Source organism: Vicia villosa, linkage group LG1 (assembly GCF_029867415.1).
Source record: "Vicia villosa cultivar HV-30 ecotype Madison, WI linkage group LG1, Vvil1.0, whole genome shotgun sequence".
NCBI lineage: Eukaryota > Viridiplantae > Streptophyta > Magnoliopsida > Fabales > Fabaceae > Vicia > Vicia villosa.
Window position 1 is genome coordinate 44,476,080 of NC_081180.1, and position 21,668 is coordinate 44,497,747.

Sequence of the window (21,668 nt, forward strand, 5' to 3'; positions counted from 1 at the left end):
TATTGTTTGGATTTTTGTTGTAGGGTCGTATGCATGTTCTTTAGCATGACACATGTTGTTCCCATGCATATGATTTCCATAAGATGATACATGCGACATACCAATATATCATATTGTTTTAGATTGTGTCGTTGTCACATGTACGTGTCTAAATTCAAGACTAGTCTGATTGTACATATTATTCACCGTTGAGTCTCCCATAGGGTTCGACGTAGCATAAGTATTAAGGCAAGAATTACAAAGAGTTAAAGGTACTTATTGTATCAGAACCAACTCGGTCTGAAAAAAATCCTATCATCGTATTTATCAACTAAATTTGAGTATAAATGTATGTTTGACCTTGTCTCCCTTGAATTTCTTGAGTAGTAAACATGGTTGAACTGTCATTTAAATTGGTTTGCTTAGTCTTAAATTATCTTGCTTGTTTGACCTTGTTATAAACCACATGTCTTACAATTTCTGCAAATTGTTGAGATACCTAATATATGATGTCATGTATTTGTATATTTAAGTGTTATATAGTGAAAGACATCGCCATTATCATTGGTTCCACAAGTGGAGCAACTTATGCAACTCCAATTGAGTGTTCTAAATTTGTTAGTGATATTGGCCGCAATGTCTAACTGAGCATTCTGACTGTGAAAGCTAGTCGAGAATCGACTGATAGCTCTCAATAGTGTTTTCCTTATCTTCAAGCAATTGCATTTAGTAAAGAACTTTTTCCCCTAAATAGTGAGTTTCTTAACTACTACAAAAAGTACTAAGTACGTGCATGTGAATGTTAACCTACTAACCAAAGAAATGCATAAAAGTAAGGTAAAGGAAATACGTAATTTACATAATTAATAAATTGTGGTATTTATAGAGGAAATTTTCTAATGACCATAAATTGTGACCTACTCAAAATATTGTCTCATTAAGCTATTTACACAATAACGTGGAAGTTCCCTCTACTTTAGGATATGTTGTGCCCCACGTATGACTTCATATTTTTTGTTTCTTAGATATTTCGCTGACCATATTCTTATGTGCAAAACTTATTTGGCCATGGCTCCACAATCTTATCGCCTTCGGTTAGTAGTGTTATTAACACGAAACATGCTAATAAGGTTCAATAGTGCAACCCTATTATGATTTTGACTAAGTTCAGAGTCTTGCGATCACGATAAATCCCAATTGACTTATGAAAGAATCAATTGACTCGTATCTGACAGTGTTTATACCTGCTTGATATTGCTTCGATTAACGAACTTTCCCTTAACCCTAAAATCTTCTATATCTTAATTTTGGCTAACAATTTAATTCTTTTAGATGTAAAAAGCAAATCTAAGATGCAAAATCAAATATTATTCTAGCCATTGACCCTAATTTTAAATGATATTGATTACTTTTGACATAACAAATTTTAAACATGAAATCATTGTATTGATATAACATATTTTCGGTGGTCTTTATTATAATAGAAAACTTATTTTTTATATATAAATTAATGTATCTAAATCCAAAAAATAATTTTTTTTATAATAGAGACTAAAATAAAGAAGTTTCGATTTTGTTTAAAAGATTTTTTTTTAAATACATTAATTAATTAATTAATATATATTTATACTATAACTAAAGAAAGTATTTTCACAATTACATGGATATTAAAAAATAAATAAGGGAGAATATGATTTGGTTAAAGTTAGTCAACAGCTTATTACATATTTAAATATTCAAAATGTTATTTAAAATAAAATATAATGAATAGTTTTTATCATACTACTAATATTTAAATATTAAATCAGGTATTTGGACTTTAGCGGGAATGAGTTTCCACTAAAGACGAATCTAGGGCTGGAAATGAGTCGAGTCGAGTCGAACTCGCCTCAGCTCAGTTTGACTCGTTAATAATTGGCCGAGTTCGAGTTCATGGCGAACTTTTTTTCCAGCTCAAACTCGACTCGTTAAGAATTGGCGAGTTTGAGTTCGAGTTTATCTCGAACTTTTTTTTCAGGTCAAACTTGACTTGTTAGAAGTTCACGAACATCTTGATTCAACTCGTTAGGTTTATCTTGTTAGGTTCAACTCATTTATTTCACAGGCTTAAAAGTAATTTTTTAATGTCTATTTATATATATATATATATATATATATATATATATATATATATATATATATATATATTTGACATTTTAAATTAATATATTTTAAATAAAAAATATAGAAATAAAATTAAAGTTATAAGATTGAAATTCATATGATGTTAATTTTATTTGTATAATTATTTGTAGAAATATTTTGCTCACTAGAGAATATAAATTATCAATTAAAACCGTTAGATTAAAACAAAATATGATACTAAGATTTAGAGCAAATATTTAAACCTATTCTTAAATACAATATAATCTATCTCATATATAATCGAGTTGACTCATGAACCTAACGAGTCGAACTATGTATAGTTCAAGTTCAGCTTATTTAGTTAACGAACTTAGTTTTTAACTCATACTCAGCTCATTTGGTTCATGAACCTAGTTCAACGATTTAATTTTCGAATCGAGTTTCGAACTATTTTCGAGTTAGTTTGGTTTATTGCCAGCCCTAGACGAATCGTTCGGATATCTGAGTTCGATTTTTGATAGAAATAAGATTTGATCAGTGAGTCATCCCTCTGAATCATGAAATTAAATTAGTCGGTAATCAAAACTAATTGGCCAAACCAAAAAAAAAAAATTTAAATATTACAAAATATGATATATTGGTGTTTGCTTGTCTTCAACGCTAAATGACCATGTAAAAAAAATAATTTTTTTTCTAACAACATGCATTTAACTACTATTACTCACATTTATAATATTCCAGGTTGGAAATTTATAAACAAACATGGCAATATCTATATTGACGTGAGAATAAAAATTTAATACAAAATGATTTAAGTATACATCACGTTGCCAAAGTTTTTATGTGTAAACAATGTAGCCATTACCAAAGTTCATGTTGACACAATGCCACCATTGCAAAAATTCCAAATTATTTCAATTAAATTAATTTTAATAAAAATAAAATATTATACATAACATAATTCAAAAACTCAAAATTACAAGAAATTATGAAATTTAGCTCTTTATAAAAAACGTAAGAATGGTAAAGACATAATTGCCACGCGAACGTAAGGTTTTGGCAACACGTGGTTTTCCATGTTCATCCTTTTATCTCATTCTCACACAACCTTCTCCCCCCTTTTATATATATCTTTTCCTAACTCTCTCTACCACCTCTCTTTCTTTCTTTCTCCCTTTCTTCTCAATCACTCTTATCCCAAACGCCATCGCCCAACGCCGTTTAGGGTTTCAGGCAAGCCTCCATTTCTCACTCTCACTTCCCCATTCCCAATTAACCTTTTCAATTTTTTATATATAAATCCTCTCCTGGGTTTTGAATTTTGATTTTCCAGTATTTGAATTTGAACCATAGTTAAAATTACCGATTCTTTTTCTTCGTTTTTGGTTCAATAAGCCTCCGCAGATCTTTGAATCGGAACGTGGCTCGGTCGGTGGATTCTTTTTTGTTTTTTCTTGATTAATTATTTTTTTATAACTTTTTATTGCCGCATTGGTTTTTGTGAAGTTGAATATAGTCAAATAAGAATTTCTGGGAATTTAGAACTTTGAAAAGGACATAGTCGTTTGCAAAAGATTGTTTGTACTTTGTGCCGTACTTGTGCCACATTGGTTCTATCATTGAATTTTTTTTTGTTACTATCTGATTCATCTTTTCTTACCAAGTTTATGTTTTATTGGAGTTTAGTGTAAATTTGCCATTAAAGTTCTGATTCAATGTTTGGATTGGCATGATTTTGGTAAAAGATTTATACACTTTGTAGCTTTGACAAAATCACCGGTTTTGCTTTTGCTGAACTCATAATCCAATCATTCAATCATAGTATTTGATGCGATGAGTATATAAGTTTATGTATCAAAAACATCAAATCTAACTTTGGGGCAAATTTTATTTTGTACTCATGAATATAACTAAGTAGTAATTGTCTCATCTGTTAGTATGTATTGTGATCTGTTACTTGATATGCATAGTTATCTGTTAGTTAATATGCATAGTGATCTGTTAAATGCGTAGTGATATGCTATAAATAAAGAGACTGAAATTTGACCATGTTTACTTATAGTTAATGTGATTGCCTAGTGGGCGATGCCTACTTTATAAGAAATGGTTGTTTCTTTTCTAAGATGGATCTTAACCTCCTCTTCGTTCTATCTGTTTTGGTTTGATGATTAATTGTCAGTGACCATTGATGGTTCCGAGCGCAATGTTGTATATGTTCCTTGTATACTATGTCCTTTTGTTAGTGGATCCATATCCATCATCAATAAGTGAAAGTTATTGGTTTATCTGAGATTTAAGTTGCTGTCCTATATGTATATGTCTAGTTTGGATCCACATTGCTGATTGGAAATGTTTAGTTTGTTTTATTTGAGGCTATTTCCTTTGTTTGTATCTCATTTTAAGCTTTTGCATCTGTAAGTCTTTGCTTTTGTCTAGTGATTTTTGTCAATTGATTCATAGCATGTTTGGGTTTTAGTTGGGCAAGGTTTTCTCACGTTCCAAAGCTATATGACTATGATGTTATGTTAGCTATGATTCTAGACTCAAGTGCATACATTTCCACCGGGGTTTATTAATTTTTCAAACATACACTCACTGCAAAAGTTTTCTTTTCTGTTTTAGTCTTATTTTTCTATGATTATGCAATGCCTTTGTTTGTTGATGCATCGTTTGTTTATCCTAGGTTTTAATATGAAATCAATTTCAAAAGTTTTTCTCATTTACCCTGGCTTTCTTCTTAATTCCTATCACATTATATTCTAAATTTAATGGAAATTTATTGAGCTTAAAGGGTGCTTATTGGGATAGAGACCTTTCATTGTAGTGAAGGCATAACAAACATGCATACTTGGCCAAAAAAGTAACTTTCCTTAATTGTTTGTGGCAGGTTGAAATAAGTGGTTTATTGTCGTCAAAATGTCATCTCCAAGCAAGAGACGGGAAATGGATGTAATGAAATTGTGAGTAAACTATTTTACTGATGTTGAATTTTTTTTATAAGTCAGTGAAATCTGTATTTTATCAAATTAGTTGAAATATGTTCTAGATGGAGTTTTATTTTGACTATTAATGTGGTGAAGAAGAAAATTTGGCACACTGATCTGGTATATCTATGGAGGTGGTATTGTTTGATCCCTAAATTAAGTTCAAAATGTGAGTGAATTTTTCTAAAAACTAAATTGCCATTTGACAGGAAATAGACTACCCGTTTGTAGTAATACAGTCATTATAGGAAAATATATGATGGATAAAAGGCAAGATGCATTTTAACCCTTGAAGTATAGCTCGCCCAGCTTGCTTTATTGAAGATATTGTTTTTGTTAGTTAACCCCGTGTAGTTTAGTTTCAAGTAAAAGTACATTCTCATTACAAAATGGTTCCTTCTCCCTGCTTTCTTTACCATCCTCCCAAAAAATAAACCAATCTTCTTAATTACATCTAATACTTTCCGTTGCAGTTGTCCCTTTTTAGTTATGATATAGTTTTAACTTTGCAGTGTCATTATTGATACCGTAAGTTAGTGCAGCTTTGTTAGTCTTCTGATGGGAAACTATAGTATCATAGTAGACTGGTGGGTGGTGTTGTAGATACTTTGATCAGAGTGTGCGGCCAAAGTTTGAAAGCATATGGGTGTACTTAATTTAGTAATTTAGTAATATAGGATAAAAGTATAAAGTTACATGCTTCAAAGGCATTACTAAAATGGTGTTTGGGGAGTGTCTGCATTCTATTAGGACTGATGACCAAGCTGGCAGTGGATTTGTCAGGAGGAACCCAAGAATTGAATGGAATTGAAAGTACAATTGCATTAAGAAAATTAGAATAGGAGAGAACCTCTCCTCCAAGGGTTTCCCCCTTGACATTAGAGTCACTAATTCACAATCTTTATAGATTCAATGATTCCTCTCTCTAACTCCAAAATCTCTTATTTAAGATAATTCTAACTAACTTCCCGAATTAGCTCCTCAATATCCTATATTGTTACCAATTCATCTTATCACATTTCCTAACAAACTTCACTCTTATCCCATATCCTAACAAACTCCTCATTATCTCAAGTCCCAACAGGATTGGACTATTGAGGCATTTCTTAAACAATCCTAATTATACTAGAATTGGCATTGCTCAGACAAGCCCAATTATGATCAGTCTAGAGCTAGCAAGTGAATGAGTGTGATTGTTCACTTTTATATCTATTAGGTGAATTGAGACTATCACTTAATATAATACTTACATCTGACCTATTATTGTTTATAACATGATTCATTCTTAGCAAAAGTTTTCAGTCATATTTCTCTAATATTCCTTTTCTTTATACAGGATGATGAGTGATTATACAGTGGAGACGATAAATGATGGACTTACAGAATTCAATGTGGAGTTTAACGGTCCAAAAGAAAGTACTGTCAATATTCTAGAGCTCACCTAGTCTTTTGCTTGATGAAACTGCACATACAGTTGAGAAAGAGAAGTGTTGGCAACACGCCTCTTAGCACCCTTCCTATTAGGTGAAATTTGCGTGGGTCCCACCCACCACTTTGAAAATGTATCCTTTAAATTGGTGGGACTTGTGTATAGTTTACTTAAGCATAAAGGAAGTGTCTGAGGGAGAGTGTTAGGAGAGTGTGTTGCTATCACTCTTCAAAGTAAAAATAATTTAAAATAGAGTGCTTCTCAGATGAAGATTTTCTTTAAAAAAATCCTTTTTACTCCCTCAAGGACAAAAAAGGATGGGGCAAACCTTAATTAGAAGTTCCTTTATCTCTGCATCGCAAATTTCTGTCTATACCTTAATTAGTTGTGTGTTGCTATCCCTGAAGATATACATTTGTTATACTTCTCTTTGAGTTATCCGGTTATTCATTAATCTGTTACATTTGTAATTGTTGCAGGCCTTTATGAAGGTGGAGTTTGGAAGATTCGTGTTGAACTTCCTGATGCATATCCTTACAAATCCCCTTCTATCGGCTTCGTGAACAAAATATACCACCCGAATGTTGATGAGTTGTGAGCACTTCATTTGCTTATCAATCTTTCTGTTTAATGTAATTTTGCACTGTTCTGGGTTGGCACTGGATTTAATACTTGAACCCTTTACCTCTAACTCCTTTTAACCCTTAGTTCAATTAGTTCGTGCTAGTTGAGCTATCCTTCCTATCCATGGGCCCATGATATATGAACTGCTTTCTTTTATTTATCTGGTGTACACACCAGTATTCTGTTGTTTTTGGCTTTTATTTTGGGGTTTTTACAAGTGGGGTATACAATTTCTTCACAGAAACCTGTGGATTATGACTGATTCTAAACTTACCTTTTGTCCACTGCAGATCTGGCTCTGTATGCTTGGACGTAATTAACCAATCATGGAGTCCAATGTTTGGTAATTTTGTTACAGGCTTTTCATTGTAAAAAGTTTCAAGTATCTGAAGTTTCAAATTCTAATGAACTGTCATATTATTTTGTTCATATGTTGGTAAATAATTATGTAAAAAATTCAACAGGATTATATGGAATCTCCATCTTCTTAATGTGTATAGATGACCAAGGTTTCCGTTGTTTCAGATCTTCTAAACGTCTTTGAAGTTTTTCTCCCACAACTATTGCTTTATCCAAACGCTTCAGATCCTTTGAATGGCGACGCAGCATCCTTAATGATGAAGGATAGAAAGTTGTATGACCAAAAAGTTAAAGGTGAGTATGTTTTTATTTATGGTGGTTTTTTCTAATAACTTCTAAAAATGTTTTTTTTTTATGAGAGGAACTATACATAATGGAATTGTTTTTTTGGTTCAATGATCCTACTGCTTTGCTTGCCTCAAATCTATTACTGTAATCCATAAAATCAATCTCCTAAATTTGAAGATTTCAAGTTGCAGATAGAATGGTTAAATATCTTGGGCTTTAAGTCATCTATATTTTGTTCTATGATATTATTAAGGGTCTGTTTGTATTGATTTATTTTAGTTTATTAAAAATGTTAATGTGGTGTTTATGGGGACAGAGTATTGTGAGCGGTATGCTAAGAAGGAAAACATTTCCAACAATGGTACAGCTGATGGTGAAGACACCGACGAGGAAGACATCAGTGAAGCAGACACCCAATCTAGTGATGATGAAATTCCTGGTCATGCTGACCTTTAAATAGTGCTCTTCAAGTTTAAGGGTCCATGTATTATTACACACATTTACTTGTTTAGTTATAATCATAAGATGTAGGGTTATTTCTATGTACTATTTTTCTGCCCTTGTAATAACAGTTATCCTGTATAATAATTTCTTATAAAATATGTTATCAGGGCTTTAAGCTTTAAATTGTAATTTGTATATTAATATTTGACATATTTTTCTTTCCAAATTTATGGAAACTAGAAATGTATCGGTAAAAGATACATGTTGAAGGTCTTAGTTTCGTCTCATAATTAGCCAACTTTATTTTATAATTGTTGAGATGTATTTCTTCCTTGCTATTGTATTGATGTATGATTCATGAGCATTTGCAATTTCTTCACAGATTGCATATTTTTCTTTCATTCATTCATAACTTTGTAATAAATATTTGGACTCATTCGTACTTTGTATAAGTCTTTGGACTCTGTTGTCAGAACCAGAGTAAGATGAATTTTCACTGTATTCAGGAGTAATATTTATGGAAGAAGCACTATTTACAGAAGGCAAACTGGCAAAGCTAATTTCCTGAACCTTTCAAGGGGCGTTTCATGTCCAAGAATTTGTGGATTTACTTTGAGGTAATTCATCAAGTATGACATTTAAATGTTCACAAGGTGAAACTGACTCACCTATAGCATGGTTTGAGTTTATGGTTGAATCAATTTTGAGTAGGAATTTGGAGATTGAACAATTTTCAATTGTTGTGTTTCTGAGTTTTGAGCTAAGTTGGCATAGTTTTAGCAGGTTAGCTGTTGGAAATACATGTGAATTTTATCCCAGAGCTGCCACCAATTCTCACATCAAATGATATGGAATGGAAACCATGTGGGAAGGAGTTGGCCTTGTTGCTCACAAACGTCAAATGCTTTGGATTTACAAGATAGTGGCGAAGCTTATGATCTTTGATGATGACTGACTCGACCTGCTGACACCAATGTAGTTCTCAGCTAAGTTTCTCAGAGATGGCGAAAGAAGAGGTATGTGAGACGTGACAGGCAACATCAACATTTAGAATTAAATTTCTGTTATAATGATTGAATGAAAGATTGGTCTAAATATATAGAACTTTTTAATGACCCGTGATAGCAGGTGCTAGGCGCAAGGATTGTTACAACAGTTCTAACTGTCCTGGACAGTTACTGCAGAGTAAGTTTCTAGTAAGTTTTCATGTGCTTGAGTTAGACTAAACTTTTCCTTTAATATATATACCAGACACATACTTCATCTTGTACAATACTTTCTTATTTTTGGAAAGGAGGGTGGAATTGCACTCACCTCTTAAGGGGCTGGAAGGGGAATGGGGCTAAAGAAATATCATGAGCTTAGCAATCCCATGAATTTGTATCTTCTTTATGGGTGAGGTCTTGAAACTGAAGTGAGATTTGTTAAAATTTAAAACCCGAAATTTTGTCTGGTTTTATGGAAAATGGTTGAAAAGAATTAAGAAAGAAAAGAAGAAATAAACGGCTCCCCGTTTGCATCACAAAAGTAGAGATGGAAAACTTTTGATTTTTTTTTTTTTGGCATAGATCCGAATAAAACTGAAAACGTTAGTTCATGACACTAGAATCACTTGTTCTTTTAAAAAAAAAAATAGAATTGCTTTAACTTTCGTATTATAACAGATTTTTCGATAGGCACTGAGCCACTAACTTCACTAAAGTTAATAGTACATAATGATTGTTCCAATATTATTTGAATTTCAATGTCTTTTTAAGTTATTGGATCGTCATTAAGCATACACACTGTCACTGGGATTTGGCTTATCCTACAAAATCACGTTCTCATGCAGAGAGCAGGACGTTCCTACTGTTTTGTTACAACTATATTATATATATCAGCTGAATGAATCTGTGAAGAAAGTCTATTTTTCTGACTTCTTGCATTGCCAATCTAATCTTCACTAACCATTTTTAGACGCATTTGCACACTTCATTACTTTAGACAGACAAAAGCATAAATTTAATTAGTTGCCACGCGTGCAAGAAAAGTGGACTCTTCCATTTGCTTTTCTCATGTTTTGATTTGAACATCACCAAACATGACAAAGATTTACTACAAGGAGACCCTATTGCTATTAAGTATGATTCATTTGCAACGCTAATCATTTTAATTATGGCGCAAATGAATAAAAAGAATAAAGAAAATACTCATCTCACTCTATAGGGTGCATCCCTCACCTCTGAAAATTAAAAAAAATGCCTTTGTTGTGTTTTGAGATGTATCACTTGACACAACAAAAACACTTTCGAATTTTCAGAGGTGACATATTTACATCAGTTCAGAGGGGACATATTTACATCAGTTCTAGTATTTCATGCAGCCATCCCATTTTTTTAAAAAAATTATTTTGGAGACGCGTCTCTGTATATTATTTGGGATGTATATCCGTAAAATCTTATATACATTATGGTGTATTTATTCACTGAACTGATTTCTTTAACAACCTAGTGACCATTTTGAAGATGCATATTTGGAAATGTTAAGCATGAAATTGAATAAAACACCCCCTTGCATGTTATTCTTCCTCATGATCAAAGGGAGCTTCACTCTCAAAATCCTTAAAAAAATTCTTTCATTCTCAAACAAATTTTCAACACAAATCTTTGTCTCGCAAAACACCAATTTCTATCTAAAATATATTAGATAATGAACTCTTGAAGCCATGATGACATCAAAAGTTATCAGACTTGCCATTAAATGTCACACTACTTTTGCGGCTGTTGAAGCTAACAAAGCTCCAACTCTATATTCAGTAAAGAACGATCCATTTCTAGTGATTTTTCTGTCTGCTCATGTGTAAGAAGATCTTGCTCCTCCAAAAATTAACGGGGAACATTTCAAGCCTTTGTGTTCTTCTAACCTATGTAACGGGATTTGCCAAGGCCAACCTTCGTAAGAACCTCCTTCACAATTGCTAATGCTTTGATAGGAGATGCTTTTGAACATTCAACAACTACAAGCCAACTTAGGCATGAAAGGAAAAGCTGATATACTTAATAATGTCTAAAATTTGGTACAAAAGCAAAACTCACAAGCTTTAGGAGACAAGATACTCAGAACTGAAGAGAATATGCAATGATTTCCTCCAAGAAACAAAATTAAGCGCGAAGCGACTTCTCGCGGCGACCACAAAGTCATGTCACAATCGACTTTGGTAGATGCAGCCTCACTGCGCGAAGCATTTTCAAACCAAAAGACATTAGACTCCTCCACTAACTCTAGAGGGTGGAGTGACAACCACACTCCATTTGAAACTCACCATCCTCATAGTTTGCCAACACAGCGTTCCCGGAATATGGGAAAGGTCATCACATATGTCGCGACCTTTGAGAAGAAGAGGAATCTATTCTCCTCACACATTTTGGAGAGTAGAATTTCAAGGTCCCTTGATAAAATGTCAAAGCTGGAAAGATATGACAGTGTTGGGGATCCAAACGAGAATGTTGAACATGTGAAGAATAAGCTAGACTATTACTACACCCTGGGAATTGTGAAGCGAGAACTCTTTGTGTTAACTCTCAAGGGAGCTGCTATGAATTAGTTCAAAATCTCCCAAAAAGGATCATAGGCTCGCGGAAAGAATTGTACGGTTTCTTCACGACTCAATTCACGACTCAATTCACAACTCAAAAGAGTAAACTCACCACAATGGTCGTACTTAGCATGATCATGGAAAATATGAAAGAAACCCAACGAGAGTACATTAACTGATTCACCAAGGTAGTAATAGAAGTGGGAGGTACAAGTGACAAATTAAAATGTTAAATATTTAAGAAAGCACTCAGATCACACTGTATGTTCTTAGAGAAAATAGGGTTGGAGGGAACTTGCAATTTAAGCGAGTTCATGAATAGGGCTCGAACATATATCAATTATGAAGAAGAAATCCTAGATGAAAAGAAAATCCAATAAGTGAGAAACCCCAAATATGATTGGGCTCCAAAAAAGGATAATAAATGTCACACAGATGACATGGAAGTGAGGACCCGATCTAGATTTTCTGCACACACTCCTTTAAACACATAAAGGCAAAAAAATGTCGAGAATGCACAAACATTGAGTTTCAAGAGGTCTCTTCCATCACTAGAGGTCTCTTCATTGAAAAAACCCCTTTAAGGAGACTATGAAGAGGAGGATTTCCGAATTACATGGAAATCACCAAAGAAGAAAGAACAACCCTCTAATGGGAAGTCGAAAAGGACAACCCTCGGGTTCTGAGATAATGAAAAGGTAGGTGGAATCTCGAATGAGATTTTCCCTTTGGTGGTAAATACACCAATGGCAATTTTTTATCTATCCATGATCCTCATTGATTTGAGGGGTGGGTGGGTGGAGGTGTGGGGAGGTCTTGCGAAATTATGTATACAAAACTTTTCAAAAAGCTTGGACTGAGAAGATAAAAGTTGTGTCCATACGAGGGATATTATCTATATGCATTTAATGACATGGTAACTCATATATAGGACTATATGAGGCTGATGGTCACCTTGGGAAAGGGAGGGACACCAAGACGATCGACCTGTAATTCTTGGTAATTCCCTAAAATAATGTCGGCAACTCCATCCTAGATAGACCCTTTGCAGAGATTTTGGATGCGGTGGATTCCTCGGTCCATCCCAAATTAAAGTATCATAATGTTCACGACGAACCTATAACAATTTGCATCGACGTGTTGAAGAACAGAGGATACCCAAAGCCTTGCAACGCGACCAAAAAGGAAAAGACAAAGAGAAGACAATGAAGATCAATGTGGCCTCCCTCATCAAGTAATTTGAAGAAATGGTAATCAAACCCCTAAAATAAAGGACAGGGGATTCTGACAAGCATGAAGAATTAACTAGCCCTTGACAGATTCGGGAGAAAAATCTAACTAAAAACCATGGCAGATTTGGCAATGATGTATTAAAACATCTGAAGGATAATAAACAGAGATCATGTTGCTTGGTTAAACATATCAAATATGTATATAATACTCTCCTTTTCAAAATGAATGAGTAAAGTTTCATCAAATTACCTTCTTTATGGTCATAAAGGATATCCACAAATCAGGGATGTTTTATCGCAAATGCCACAAGTATACAACTAAAGCAATTAAAACCCCACAATTAAAATCAGGGATGTTATGTCGCAAATGCCACTGGAGTACGACCAAAGCAATTAAAATCTTGCAGTGAAAGTCACATTGATAAAAATAATTAATCACAAAGTCGTAATCCATTCTTACCTCATATTGTTAGCTAGCCACCTCAGGGGCAAAAGTGAGCTCTCACTACATCTACCTCGAAATAAGTTTAAACTTGTGGGAAGGAAGTGGTACCGACCTTTGGTCGAGCACAGTCCCCATAGATGTCCAGCAAAAAATTTAGACGTAACCTCATAGATAAAAAATTTCTCAAAGAAATGTACTGGGGGAATTAAAACGACACCATACCAGGTAAAAACAACGGTAAGCAAACAAATTGAGAGAATGCCGCAAAATAATAATTATGTAATTCACTTACAACAAATATTACACTAGTTAGATTTTTTCCAAACAAAAAAAAACCACAAGGCCAACCCGCACCCAAAAAGTCCAATTTCCCGTCCCCCATCTCTTGATCATGACAGACTTGATTTCGAGATATGCGTACAGTGGGATGGAAAAAATCTCATTTGTTGCAGGGAAATATCAAAAGAAACCCGCAAAACGAAAAAAAAGGTCTTCCACAGACTTCACATACTCGTTGTATATCTCAAGGTTTTTCATGACGCATTCCTGAAGACCATCCCTAGCTGTCTTCCAACCTTCCCGAGCCTCGTTCAGAGATAATTCCAAATCCTCCACCCTCTTACGGAAAAACTAGAATTCCTGACCCGCCTTTGCAAGAGCGACCTTAGTCGTGGACAACACCGACTGCACATACGATATAACTTCATCGTTCTTCTTCATCTCTTGCATAAGAGATTGCACATTTTCATCTAATAAGTAGGGCTATCCAAAATTCTACACATCAGTCCCTATCTCTTACAACAAAGCAGTTGTTTTGGTAAGCTGTTCTACATATTAGTCTCACTCGATAGTACGAGCAATACATGTTCCAAAAGCACTTTCTTCTCCTTCTGAAGATGGTCTTGAAAGAAAACAACACCTCTCCCGACAAAATTAAAAGGCCAAGATAACTGACACCTAGTAAGTCTGGTACGCTAGTTCAACCAAATTCTATTGTCAAACTGCCTTATCCTCGCCCAAAAATATATGTGTAATCCTCCTAAAAAATAGAGGACCGAAACTCCTAACCGTTTGCGAACCAGTAGAGGTCAGAAGAAAAGGAGACAATGCATCCATGTACGATGTTGTATAAACACGAAGGCCAGTCCATCCTACATTTTAACCGAGCATACAATGATGAGGACAAAACATTCCCATGAATCACGCTAACAACGAGCTTAGTAACAAGGCTCCCACTAGTTATTACCAATGACGAACATAGATTAATTTATACCATGACTCGATCTAAAGAAGATGGAACTTTCACTCGAAACAAGACATGAAGGGTAATCATGATCTGATTGGCAAGGGACCTTGTACATAGGATTCTCCCAGAAGTCAGCCTAGCATCAACAACTATAGGCAAAGGGCAACCCCAGGCGTCCTCTTCATTTGGATTATCGTGATATAACACTTCATCTTATATGCAAAATCCAAGATTAATTAAAAAAAGAGAAATAATGGTCACCTAAACAGTGCCATAGAAAAGATGAAGCGTTCCATATTACTCAACGAATATGACCTTCATGTTCTCCTTCGAAGTGACTTCCACTAACATTTGTGTCTCTATGGACCGCTTCTTTTATTTCATTGGTATCGCTCCTGAAGGAACAACACTATCAATATAACACAAATCTTCAAAGAAGACTACCAATATACTCTTCATATAAATTTCTTCCTAGGACAAGTAACTACATACATAAGACCGAGCATCCATCAAGAAATGGCTATGGCACCATAACTTGGAGAAAATGTCTAAACATTGATAAGGTGACTCAATATATATATATATATATATATATATATATATATATATATATATATATATATATATATATATATATATATATATATATATATGAGCCACCCTGCTAAGAGGGATAACTAGGTGGTACTAGTCCTTAAGTCCTTCATAATCTCTGAATAAACCTCAAACATCTGGTACTCTTCCTAAGGGAGACCATACCATGAACTTAGGCTAAATAACCAAAACTCCATTGGACCTTGAAATATAGGTGGAAAAATATTTCCTAAGATGGAAAACCTTTCTTTTGTTTGCACTAGTATTAAAAGACTTTTATACGAGCCAAACTCAAAGGGTGTAGCCGTGAAAGAGCAATTACAATATGGTTTATAATGCCTACTTCAAAATTATTGAAGGGGAGGCTAAAACCTATCAAAGAAAACAAATATTTATGGAGAGGGGTGACACACGCATTGTAATTGATACAAATCTCTTGTCCCTTTTGAGCGAAAGCACTTCCCAATTTGAGGAAGGACCTGGTTTGGTTAAATCATGCTACATGCGCCTTCACCTATGAAAGCATAAGTAGTCTATCGTCGCCCTCTAGACTCAAAATTTAAAGTTGTCCATCTCAAAAGAAGTTGTCAAACATAGTGATGAAATAATCGTAAAAAAAGCCTAGGGTCAACACAAAGACAAACATTGCGCCTTACCAAAACCATCTATAGCAAAAGAATTCACTAGCGCACAAAGCAGAAAGGAAAAAAACCCATGACTCCCCCAAGACCCTAATGCAGTAATTAAGTGAAAAAAAAGTGAAAGTTCACACTTGAACATTAACTCAAATATATATACTAAAAATGGCACAAACACAGATCGTTGGCGAATGATAAGATTGGCAACGATATAGGAGGTTGCAGAAGCGGGAGAAGAGCTTTCAAAGGTTCACAAATGGCGAAAAGGGAAACATGGTATCCACAAAAATCTTTATATATATCCATCAAGGGAGATGAACCATGCAATCCTTGATATTGAGAAGTGCAAACCGCACCATCAATAATTAAGATTACATGGCATATTATTCAAGAGCACTGATCCACTGTCGCACGCGGGTCAAAAACGAATTAATCTGTAAAACTGTAGTAACGACGGTAACGTAACTCGTGTATCGTCTCTCAAGGACTCTTGGGTTTTACTAACCGAAATCGAAATTGGGGGGAGGGGGGTTGGTTTGGTAGTCGAAAAAGTGATTATCAAAAGCGATTCTTAAAATAAGCTGTTTTGAAAAAGTGATTATGGAAATAAGTCAATCTACCGATTCAGTTCCTACCAATCATCGATTATTAAAATCTCACTATCCTAAGCAGATTCCTTTCCCGTTCAATTACAATATAATCAACAAGCGCAACAATATTATACGAATTATATTTTCCGTTTGCCGAATTAAGCATTCGGTTAAGCGATAAGCGGGTTAACGATTAAGCATACGATAAACACGCAGATAAATTGAAAAACATAAATCAATCGAACCAAACAATATATATTACGAATTTCAAATTAAGCAAAAGATAAACAAAATATATCATTGAAGGAAAAGGAATTTTATTGCAAAACTTATAATAATCTCATAGTTTCGGAACCTGAATTCGGTAGATCAATCAAAAGTGATTAGTTCTCCATGGCCATTCCTACAAGCTCTCAAAATTTCGTGAATAGTGTATGGAATGCTACAGTACCGCGGCTGCTACCCTAAGGGGAAAGAGTACAACCCGTTTTACAATCCAACTGGGTCAAACATACGACCCAGGCCCAAAACTAATTGACCCGAAACTTAACTAAAACTAGTGCTGCAACTTCAACGAATTTTCTGGCCCTTCTACAGTCCGATTCTGACTTTGACTCCAACATAATAATTGTAGCTCTTTCTCTTAGCTTTCCGTCGATTATTAGAACGCCTCAATCGGACTCCTGGAACTCCAGTTATGTTCGTTTCCGTGCAGACTGTTAATGTTGAAAAATTAAAACGAAAAACAATTAAGTGCAAAATAAAATAAAATATAAAAACATAAAAATAAATAAAACAAACCGAAGAAATGCTTGAGTACAAACATGGAAGAACGTGCATCAAAATGCACTGATCAAGCACTCAAATGCCGTAGTACTAGAAGAAATTATTAGCGTCAAATGTAGGAACACATGTTGCGACATACCTGCAAAACGCTGCTAATCGTGAGAGAGACATTTAATACACTTTTTTCCAAAGACACCAATTTTGAATTTCCCATCAAAACTATTTTGTTTTCTTCCACCATAGGTCAGATTAAAGACAATCCCGATAAAACCCTCACTCTACAACGAAGGAATAAGGGTTTGGGAGAGATGTACCAGGTCATTTGCAAGGTCCACAAAAAGGTCCGATAACAAATATTAAAGAGAAGACATGCGAAATAGGTGGACCATCGCCCCTGCCAATGATACATGATCACCTCTCCGTCATATCTCTCATTATTGGATCTAATCAAAGGGTAACCCACATAAGATGCAGAATCACACACAAACGGTTTTAACCACCATAATATATAATGATCACTTCGTGCCATTTTAGGTAATCAATTCATTCCCACTCTCATACTACTTTTTACTCAGTAACTCATTTGGACATTGGAGTGCTAACCTTGTAAGTCCACTCTTCTCCGTCGTGCTGGAAACTTGCTCCACAGTACCAAGACTTCATTTCACCACTTGAAAACTATTTCGGGTTGACCAAAATAGTCCCACAATATTTGAGAATCAAAGTTAAAGGTAATTTATATACAACACTCACACTCCTCAACCTAACGAGACACCTTTTCTAAAAAACAAAGTCGTGAGGGTTCTCACACTAAAAAGAGATAATACCTCGTAGCCATAATGACAAACTTTAAATCGACGAGAACATTGGCGCTAGAAGGAGGGGTCGAGCTCACATGCTTGCACCCTGCTCCTTAGCCTAAATTAGAGGGGACAATTGTTTCTTACTGACCAAAATAGTCTTACATTACATGAGAATTGAGACTAAGAGTTGTTTATATACAACCTCCACACTCTTCAATCCATCGAGATGTCTTTTTTAAAAAATAAAACTATGACAGTTCTCATCCTCAAAGAGGAAAATATCTTGTTGCTGTAGTGGTGCAAACTTGAAATTGACCAGAGCATTTACAAACTATTTCTATATTATTATTTAAATATCAACTCTATAACTATAATAAGTTAGAAATCCAACCCTAAACTTCCTCCATGTATAAAATGCATTGGCTTTCATGTTATAATTTTGGAGCATTTACAAACTATTTTTATATTATTATTTAAATCAACTCTAACTATAATAAATGAGATATCCAAGCCTAAGCTTCCAACATGTATAAAACGCATTGACTTTCATGTTATAATTTTGGAGGAACATTGTAGCAAACTAACAGTGTATGAACAAACTTATCTTGTTTTGTTTTGTTTTGTTTTGTCTTTTTGTTGTCATAAGCCATGAATAGTAATTTTGGTGCAATCATGTAGGAATAGCTTGAATTCCTGAGCATGTTACATGCCACTAATATTTGCAATGATTTTACTCTATTAAAAAGCAGCCACCCAACAAATATAAACAGCTTTAGAGTTTAAGACTCAGCATGCTGTCTTATCTAAGTCAACATTTTAATCATTTGGTTTCTTAACTTTTATTTTGTTTTTGCTCTTGTAGCTTTCTTGTTCCACATACAAGTCAAAATGTAACAGTTGCATGAAATTGTCAATGCACTAGATGTGGTGTACACAATCTCTGCCCCCTATTCATTCCTCTTCCATTCATCATTTTAACTATATGAAAAGAGAGAAATGTTCTTTACAAAATCTGCATAAAGAACATACATTTTGGTCACATGGCAGCATCTTCATCTCCTCGATCGCCTTTTACGTCGCAAACTATTAACGACGAAAATAATAGTTCTATGAAAGAAACAACAACTTCTTCATCCATAAGCAAAATCAGTCCACTGATTTTGCTAGTTATAATAGTATTAGCAATTATCTTTTTTCTCTATGGACTTGTCCAGTTAATTTTATGGTTACTGATGAAAAGGCCATCCTCTTCATCTCATTATAATTCCAACAGATTCCAAGAATCGGCCCGAACCCGATCTCTTCAGAGGCAACTACAACACTTATTCCACTTGCATGATTCAGGTCTTGACCAAGCTTTCATTAACACTCTTCCTGTTTTCAACTACCAAGATTTATTGGGTTTGAAGGAGCCTTTTGATTGTGCTGTGTGTCTCTGTGAGTTTTCTGAACAAGATAAGCTGAGATTGGTTCCTATATGCAGCCATGCATTTCATATGAATTGTCTTGACACATGGCTTCTCTCAAATTCTACTTGTCCTCTTTGTAGAGCAAATATCTCCAACAATAGTTTCCCTTTGGAGAATGTTAATGTTGTCGAGGATTCTTTGGTTTTGTCACATAGGTTCAATGTCAATGGTGATAAAGAGAATAGTATTATTGAGGATAATCAAATAGGTGACAAAAGGGTGTTTTCTGTGAAGCTGGGAAAATTCAGAAGTAATGGATTGGAGAATGGTAGTACTAGTAGTTGTAGTTTGGATGAAAGGAGATGTTATTCAATGGGTTCATATCAGTATGTGTTTTGTGATTCAAATTTGCAAGTGGTTTTGTCTCAATCTTATTGTGAAGAAGATGAAAATGGGAATGTGGAGGGGAAGAGGATAGGGAATAGAATCAAAGGTGAGAGTTTTTCTGTTTCTAAGATATGGCTTTGGTCTAAGAAGAGCAACATTCCTAGTTCTAATACTGTTTTTCCTTGATTTTCTTGTTGTGTAAGAAACTTAGAAAGGTAAATTTTTATGTGAAATCTCAATTTTCTATTTAGAGTTGCATGTCTTAATTATAATTACTAAGGTTTATGTTTGGTTCTTATACTTTGTCTTTCAACATGTGAGTTGCATTGCATCATGCTTGTGTCTAAAGGTACTAGAAGAATGATACTGTTATAAATCATTGTAAATTTTGAGATGAGAAAGAGTTATTTGTTTCGAATTCCAGATGTGAAAATGTCTAATAGTAGTAACATTATACTCGAAGGAAATTCTGTCCAATAACAATGCTCTAAAATTTGCTCAATAGAAGATGTGGAGAATATGTCTTAAAATTCGTGTTTTTAGGTGATGATTTGAATCATGTTAGTCGATTTTTTTTTTACGTGGATTTAAATTATTGTACAAAAAAAAGTTTTTATGGTTTTTTGTCTAAGATAATTCGAATCGACCTCGAATCATGTTTGTTTCTTTTTTAAAAAATGAGTTGCTAGCCTATACAAAGGATCATAAAAGAGAGAATGAGGATGTGCGAGGATTTTCATGTTAAGAGATCTTTGGTGAGACTCTTGATTTAGAAACGCATTGCAAACTAGGAATTATTATAGAAATTATTTAAGTTTTTTCCGTTGTACTCTTGAGTGAAAATCATTGAGGATTGAAAGAAAGAGAAATGATAATGAACTCGAATAATTTTGAATGAGCCTCAAAGAAGCCGGTCTATTAAGTACTTAGTCCGGGAATAACATCAGAAGAAATTGGGCGCTAAGGGCGGTATCACACGACGAGCACGAGATGTCACCCAGTTTGGCTCAATATGCTTTGGACGGGGATCATTCGGTTCAATTCAGTGTGTTTCAATAACGATTCACATAAGGACGTGTGAAGACACGTATAGAAAAAATAACTATAATACCCACCAATCTAGGAAGGTAACGACATCCTCTATTAAGGGGGGACTGATTCCTCCTATCCCGAAGACATGGCCGAACGGACAAGTCTTATATTTGGTTCCTTAGCAATTAAGTTTTTCATATATCAAAACCAAAAAATGACCCTGTTGCACATCTCCTTAAAAGTAAGATATTCTTTATTGTACTTATCACAAGTACACTTAGCGCCTACCGTGGGACCTGATAAAATTGACATGGATCACACTTTCATCTAAAACAGTGATTGTCCTAATCATCCTTCTACAATGGTAAGACGAGGCAACACCATCAGTAACAATTTTGATAATGAGGCCATAACATAGATGCTCGTTGCAGTGAAAGAAATTCTATGGACCAATCCAAAAGCCCTCAGTCTAAGAAAGACAAAGAGTTGGAACAAAGAAGAGATAACATATCATTTTGCCATACGCTCAACATCTCCGTTTGAGGGTTCACTACATGGGGATAATACAAATCCTATTGAAGAAGATATGCCTTCATGGTGATGACCGTTGGGTACCCGCATCCGGAGCCAAGGTCAACCCTAATACCCAAAATCACCTTCTCCCAAAAAGATGTTGCAAAAGTTCTATCCCATAAAGATG

General features: G+C 34.5%; 2 protein-coding genes across 2 annotated transcripts; both read left to right on the plus strand.

Annotated features, from left to right (window-relative positions):
• The first annotated feature begins 3,183 nt into the window (after window positions 1-3,183).
• Window positions 3,184-8,415, plus strand: LOC131635972 (ubiquitin-conjugating enzyme E2 4-like). Its single transcript, XM_058906610.1, has 7 exons — window positions 3,184-3,336; window positions 4,991-5,063; window positions 6,424-6,503; window positions 6,996-7,110; window positions 7,431-7,483; window positions 7,666-7,794; window positions 8,105-8,415. The coding sequence occupies exons 2-7, from the start codon at window positions 5,020-5,022 to the stop codon at window positions 8,242-8,244; spliced, it is 561 nt and encodes a 186-aa protein (XP_058762593.1). The 5' UTR covers window positions 3,184-3,336; window positions 4,991-5,019; the 3' UTR covers window positions 8,245-8,415.
• A 10,634-nt stretch (window positions 8,416-19,049) lies between these two features.
• LOC131605164 (RING-H2 finger protein ATL47-like) lies at window positions 19,050-20,185 on the plus strand. Its single transcript, XM_058877556.1, has one exon. The coding sequence runs from the start codon at window positions 19,181-19,183 to the stop codon at window positions 20,120-20,122; it is 942 nt and encodes a 313-aa protein (XP_058733539.1). The 5' UTR covers window positions 19,050-19,180; the 3' UTR covers window positions 20,123-20,185.
• The last annotated feature ends 1,483 nt before the right edge of the window (window positions 20,186-21,668 follow it).

What these genes read in the sequence shown, in the direction of transcription:
- LOC131635972 (XM_058906610.1), top strand. Translation starts at nt 5,020, where the DNA reads ATGTCATCTCCAAGCAAGAGACGGGAAATGGATGTAATGAAATT. An exon ending in GTTTAACGGTCCAAAAGAAA is followed by an intron (nt 6,504 to 6,995) that starts GTACTGTCAATA and finishes TAATTGTTGCAG; the next exon opens with GCCTTTATGAAGGTGGAGTT. An exon ending in CACCCGAATGTTGATGAGTT is followed by an intron (nt 7,111 to 7,430) that starts GTGAGCACTTCA and finishes TGTCCACTGCAG; the next exon opens with ATCTGGCTCTGTATGCTTGG.
- LOC131605164 (XM_058877556.1), top strand. Translation starts at nt 19,181, where the DNA reads ATGGCAGCATCTTCATCTCCTCGATCGCCTTTTACGTCGCAAACTATT.